Source organism: Acyrthosiphon pisum, chromosome A1, assembly GCF_005508785.2.
Source record: "Acyrthosiphon pisum isolate AL4f chromosome A1, pea_aphid_22Mar2018_4r6ur, whole genome shotgun sequence".
Lineage (NCBI taxonomy): Eukaryota > Metazoa > Arthropoda > Insecta > Hemiptera > Aphididae > Acyrthosiphon > Acyrthosiphon pisum.
Window position 1 is genome coordinate 93659769 of NC_042494.1, and position 7342 is coordinate 93667110.

Here is a 7342-nt window from a genome sequence, read left to right on the forward strand (position 1 = left end):
AATTTATATAGGTACTACTATACGTCAATTTTTTTTTAATACCATATATAATATTATGTCTTATACCTAGACTGACATACCGTCTCCGCTCAGAATCGTTTTTCTTATACAATGATATTATATCATTGAATTCAAATTTAATACCATCCATTATACAGTGACCCACTTGTAACCTACTGAACAGCAGAGCGAAATCCACTTACCCACCTTTTTAAATTTATATTTACAATGTATGTCAATTAATTATTATCCAATTCGACGTCTTATCAACAAAATATACCTAATGCCCAAATCTAATCTAATAACCAGTAAGTAATAATCAATCTAATCAATAAATTTCGATGAACATTTCACGGAAACTTTTAAAAATAAAAATAAAACTATGACATAAGCCAAGAGTGGGGGGGTCCGGACCCAGGGTCCACCCCCTGGGTTAGGTTACTGCATAATTCTCATTTCAATATGAAACAATTAATTCAAGCAATTGCTAAATTGTTGGTGCATAAGCAAATTATTGTGATTACACATTTTTAAGTATTACCTAGGTATATTATGTGACTTTTAAATAACAATTTTCTCTTTCTCTTGCATCTTTTGACTTAATATTTTGTAGACAGAATACTGAAATATTGAACTTTTTCTGAAATAAATTGTTTATTTTTTATCGTTTGTAATCATGTTGTTATATATTTACCTTTTACCCAGTTGTTGCAAGTCAAGTATAAGAATAAGACCCAAGTGGTCTTATATAGTTTTAAATGTTTTAATTATTGTTTACATATTATTTTTTTTAACCCTTGTATTAATAATTTATGGTAATATGATTACAATATGATTGTGACGAAATAATAGATCGGAAAATTCAAAATATCATCATCCATCGTCACCACTGATGCCACCGATACACAAAAATGTGTTAATTTATATTTTTCACTTTTCAGGCATATTATTTTATTAAAAATGCATTTCAATGGAAGCGCAAAAATTCGGAATCTAGTTACAAATTATACTATATTTCTAATGACGTTGAGAATGGAACATTTATTGGGATTTTATCAAGACCCGTAAGTACGATTATAGGTACGAATAATAAATAAATTCGTTGAATGTTAATAAGAACAATTTCAATGTGATGACCATTTTATTTTTTATACAGCAAAACTTAAAAAGTACCTATTGGTTTCAAATGTTTATTTTATAAGCTGTATAAATTGTTATTATTTTTTAATGTGATCTACACTGAAGGTTCGGATATCTTAGACTATTCACGGCCAAATATATTATTGTTGATGTTATTTTTAAGAATCTTTATTTAATTCTAGGATTTTTTTCATCCATGACGCTGGAAGATACATTATACAAATTGCACAGTAATATTAATTTCAGGAAGAAGGATATCCAGACCTCATAGTTGCATACACTTTCCCGGGAAATGAAGAACAATTTCAAAGGATGCTGTTTAGCACTGAGTACATCAACTGGCAGAAGAAACCACTATTCCAAGCTGTACCGTCGAGGATGAAGGCCATCGTAGAAACGATGATTGAGGAAAAGGGATTGAAGAGTAAACTATATTTCAATGCTGTGCTTAAGTGGATGCCAGCCGATGAAGCCGCCAGATTAGACTATGAGTAAGATATGCTATTGAACTACATATGTAGTTATGTTATTATTTATATAATTATCAACTTCAGTATCTTGTTCGATAGAAAAGTGAATCTTGTTGCGGCATTGAGAAGGTCAAAGTTTAAAATTCACAGTAGTTTTCAAAAGCACCGGGAAAAACAAAATTAAAATTAAGGAAAACGGGAATTTTTACGCAAAATCGGTTTTTGACAAAATAGATTTTTGGTTTTTGGTGTAACTCTAAAACAAAATAAATAATTGTATAGATATATGAAAATATTAAATATTCACTAAATATATTTATTTTAGCAATTTCTATACACGATAATATTTTCAAAATATTTTGACTTATTTTGAACTGTTTACGGACAATTTCAGTTTTCAGTTTTTTTTTGTGTTTTTTTTCTATAAGTGTCAATACAATGTTATTTGTTGAGTTGAAAAGCTTGACAATTTAATACAAGACTTCTAATATATTGTTACAAAGACAGTTGAAAAATATTAAAAATGTATAGTCACAATTTTTTATTATAAGCATTTAAAGTTCGAATTTTGACAAAAGGCGTAAAAATCACGAAAATAAGCAAATTATTTTGAGTTATAAAATCATAAAAATTTTCATTTTTAAATCAAAGATTTAAAGTTTAATACAAGATTCCTATAAGTTTGTCTACCTTTATCAAAAAAAAATTTCTACCGGAAAGTTAAATTAAAGAAAAAAGCACACATCATTGTAAAACCATATTCATCGCTCCCCTCAGAATCTAAAATGATTGCTGTTCTAAAAAGCTAAATATACAAAAAATATTAATTAGTTATACGTGTAATTTACAGGTTGAATTATTGCTGTACATTTATTGTAATCTTGTTAGTAAACATTTTAGCAATTAAATAAATAAATACAATGTTGTAGACGAATATAAATCATGGAAAATCTTTTAACTAAATATTTAAAAATTTCCAAGATCCTAGTAGGTACCTATTATACAATAGTGGAATTAATAACTACCCATGAAAGTATTGGACTGGGTTCAGACGTTGTTGGCACTGTCTTTCACACGTGCCACATAGTAAAAAATTAAAAAAGCATTTCGAGTCCATAAGTAAGATCATTGTATTGATAAATATAGATTTTAATTCAACGTGAAATCATGAGATCTTATTGTTAGTTATATTTTTATAAATTATTTGAATCGATCTCATGATATAAAAGATGTACCTACTCACCTCATTAAAATATGAATTTTAATTTCTCAGTTCAAATTCAATTATCTATAAATTATTTTTGTTTCTAGGATTCCAGAAGATGTTTTTATTGACCAATTGAGTGTGGATCATATCGACTTTATTTATTCGTTATGGACTCACAGCGACGTTTATCCCAAGTCCGACCTTTGGGATACAGTAAGGTTAAACATTGGTTTAGGTGTATTCAGTCGGCTTAATGGCGAGTTATTAGCGTGGGTCATGTGTGGTAGTTATGGAGGTCTTAGTACTTTGATGGTTCATCCAGATTACAGAGGACGTGGATTTGGCAAGCTGATTTTGTTGGCAGTCACAAAGGTAATGGGTGAGAGTGGTGTCTCTCCTTATGGACTAATTAATGAAAAGAACAAAGTTTCGTTGGGTCTATTTAAGAGCGTTGGCTATGTTAAACATTCAACGCCATTACCATGCATAGAAGTCGAAGACCCAGATGCAAGTGGGCCATAAAACCGGGACAATTACCTTGGCATTTGCCCCAACGATTGGATTCAAAAATATACATTATTCGTTTAATGAAAGTTTGAATTCCACTAAGTGAGAAGAGACCACCATAGCGGTAATAATGACTGCTAATATTATAAAGATTAAAGAATAATGAAATTTTTTTTTTTTAATCATACTTATTAATTTTATATTTATACAGCTTAAATTGAATTAATTTTTGTTGAAAACGTTGCATTTTATAACGTCATTATGTCGATTTGTGGATTTGTGTTATCTAATATCAATAAAATATAATATTATATCAATATACCTAAGTATGTTAAAAGATCATGTATTTTTGAATAGGCAATAGCTACCTATATAGTCCATAGATAAGAACAACTTATAAATAACCTGCAGCTTGTATTAATTTGTCAATTTTTTTTGAAAATTTCAAATGTTTAATAATAGTTTCAAAAGAATGAAGATTATACCATATACTTATAGAGTAAGTAATAACAAAAATCTGGTGAAAATTTCAAGTATCTGTGGTTATTCGTTTTGAAATTACAACAAATTAAGGAATTTGTTTGGTGTGTAATTGTTATTGTGAAAATCCATTTTCGTTAAAATTTTAACTTCAGACACTTACAAAAAAATATTTGTAGAATCACGCTCAATTTTATTTTATCCTACTTCTTTCAATAACAATTTATGAGGAACCTTAACTACATTTTCAAAACTTAGGTTGGCACCTATGAATATTATATATTGGCTCCGCGGAATACACATTGAGAATCACTTATGTAGGTAGATAGGTATTACGTATATAGGTAGTGGGTACCTACGTCCAGTACCGCATTTAGACATTTTGCGCCCCGGTGCAAAAAAAAATTGGCACCCCCTAAGCTCCGGTGAAAAAAAATTGCTTCCCCCTAAGGGACCTACCCACGGAAAATATGGGAGATAGATCCTCATTAACCTTTGCTTGATCATCTCTCCGCAAAGATACATTTGAATTTATGTCACCTAAACCTTGCTTATAATTCATCATATAAATATTTTTACCATATTTAAGTAGGTTGTAGGTATTTCATGAATAAATAAAATAAAATTATATAAAACTATGCAAATTAATATTAATTAAAAAAATGTCAAACAGCATAATACTATATATTATATAATACTGTTATTAAAATAATTAAAATTAAGCAATTTTCACTAGTAAACATGTTTCTGGCCACAACATTTTGGTGCCCCTAAAATACTGGGGCCCGGGGCAGTTGTACCCAGGGCCCCTCCCTAAATGTGGACCTGCCTACGTCCTATACTACATGATGAAGTATAAATTATTTCGTCATGTGGTATAGTATAAATAATAAACAATATAATATGATAGTCCCGATGTAGAGAAGTTATCTTCTCTAGTGAGAGTTATAGACATAGAAATACAGAATAGAAGAAATTTTGAAATTTTGAATTTCATCTATTCTATAGTATAAAACTATCAAATACTATTTATAATAATAGGTACAGGAAAACTAGTATCAAAAATCGCGACACATATAGTCCCCTGAGTAGGTAACGACGCGCTAGGATTGTAATGAAGCGCATTCGAGTATTTTCAAGGGGCGAGTAGACGACATACAAATCGACTATAGTAAATTTATTGAAGTACACAGATATGCAGAAGGTAAAGGTAAATAATAATAAGATCGGATATATATAATATAATAATAAGTATACTGATATGTTGTACAATAGTGTTACCGAGGTGTAATATAAATCAACGACTAACTGTGTATACCGGCTACACCGGTGTTTCTCAACCGGGGGTCTACAACTTGGTATTTAGGGTCACGTATGAATTAAAATTGTATGTATTATAATATGTATTTGTAAATATTTAGTATACGTTTTTTTGATTAAAAATAATTATAATATTATATGTATTTTATGTTGAGTACAATGTACAGTAATTTTAGCATTGATTATTAATAATAATAATCAATATTCTATGCGAGTATTAAAAAAAATATATATGTAGGGGGTCGCTAAAAAATTTAAATTCAAAAAGGGGATCGCCACGGTAAAAAGGTTGAGAAACACTGGGTTACACTACACAAGACATATAGGTACGCTACAGGAAAATGGGATTACTTTGATAATTTTTTATTTTATGGATAACTTCTGTAGTATTAACGATAAAACTCTCAAAATTAAATCTTAGTTACAGCTAGTTTATAGTTATAATCAATGTTTTAACGTTTTAATTTTTAAATCGTTTGGGATATCAATCTTTTTAATATGCTATCAAAGTTACACAACGTAGTGGGAAACTTTGATACCTGTATTTCATAATATGATATCAAAGGAACCCCATTTTATGAAAAAAAAATAAAACATCATGATACTCCGGTGAATAAAAATATAAGTGTATCAAAGTTGCCCTACGAAATCAAAGTTATAGTATTGTAAAAATGTATACTCAGCGTCTGCTATACTATGATTACTTATAGCTACAGTTATACACTAATACACTATACATGATATTATATAGGGTGTTTTGTTTATAATTCCAACACAATTATCATTGTTTGTCATTATATAATATTGTGGTAGTATATAGAAGTTATACAACATGGAATAAGATATAATATTATAATAATATTATGTATGCATCATGTGTAATCGGAATAAAAATCCCCGGGAAAAAAATTCGCAGACAACAATACTACTATAACAACGACATGAAAATAATTGAAGAATTAATATTTTTAAACGCTAATTAATACAATTACCACATGATTAATATTTAATAACAAATATATCATATTATACTTTATAGTGCATTATAATTTATAGTGCAGGTGAACTTATCATTCAAAACAATGTATATATATATATATTATAATTAAATAAATTACTTTCGAAAAATTAACAATAATATTTAGATTTATATAGCAATAATATATCATGTATTATTCTGTAAAATTGTAACTGCAAACATTTTCAAATTATATTGTAGTTAAAAATTTAGAAAAATATGTAAAATTGTTATAGTTGAAGATTGAGTATTGACAATTTAAAATACTACGTTTCCTATTAGGAGGCGTTTTTACAAGTTTTACTTAATATAGATACAAAAAATACTAAATAGTAAATAGTCTATAATAATAGTCTAGATAATCTAAATATTACAATAATAATATAGTCTGCAGAATCTGCTAATCCCCAAGGGGATTTTTTTCTCGGGGATTTTCGTTCCGCAATTCGTATCATAGAACAATATAGAAGCGAAACTCGATCAGCTGATGGGTGAAGTGTTTACCTATGATCTGAAGTCCGAACAATGAAACTGTTTCCGTAACTCTGACATGATGTTATAACCGTATTGAAAAACCGTTTCCGCCTAACTGGCGGGGTATTATGCGCGGGGTCGGATTGTTTCCATTGTTTACTTTTATCATAGATTACGTATGCCACGCCCCCTAGAGCCGTGTTCAAGGCCACAATCGCCCGATTCGGGTTAGTTTCATACCTCTGCCATGATTTAAGATAATACTGGTTGCGCAACGAGGTGTGATAACGAGACCCCCGAAGTGTGCCCGAAGTGTCTTCAACTTTTGACTGATAAGAATTGTATTACGACGCGCTCTATTAGAACTTGTAGCAGTAAAATACACTGATGCTTGGTGATAATATAATGAGAGCGCTAGTCGTTAATTCTTATCAACAGTTTATCGCAGTTTATCAAGGTCACTTCGGGAACCACATTTTATGTTCTCATCATAGCAGCTCGTTGCGCAACCAGTATATCTTTAATTGTGGTACTGTCTGATCCATGAACTATGATCATTATTCATTAATTTCATCAACTTGTCCACCAGACAGTAAATAAAAACGGTTTATATCTCTAGAAAAAAAACAGTTTATATCACTTTCATGGATGAAAAATATCAAATCAGTTTGGCTTGGAATAAACAACAAATTACATTTATCACTGGCCGCCGAATTTAAAAATATT

At 29.6% G+C, this 7342-nt stretch overlaps 1 protein-coding gene across 1 annotated transcript in view; it reads left to right on the top strand.

Moving 5' to 3' along the window:
- Positions 1-3661, top strand: part of LOC100167398 — a 9508-nt gene extending 5847 nt beyond the window's left edge. Inside the window, exons 2-4 of the mRNA XM_001948167.5 lie at positions 942-1064; positions 1387-1631; positions 2922-3661. Coding sequence (XP_001948202.2) covers positions 942-1064; positions 1387-1631; positions 2922-3339 — 786 coding nt within the window. The 3' untranslated portion in view covers positions 3340-3661. The remainder of the gene's footprint in view (positions 1-941; positions 1065-1386; positions 1632-2921) is intronic.
- Positions 3662-7342: the final 3681 nt, after the last annotated feature.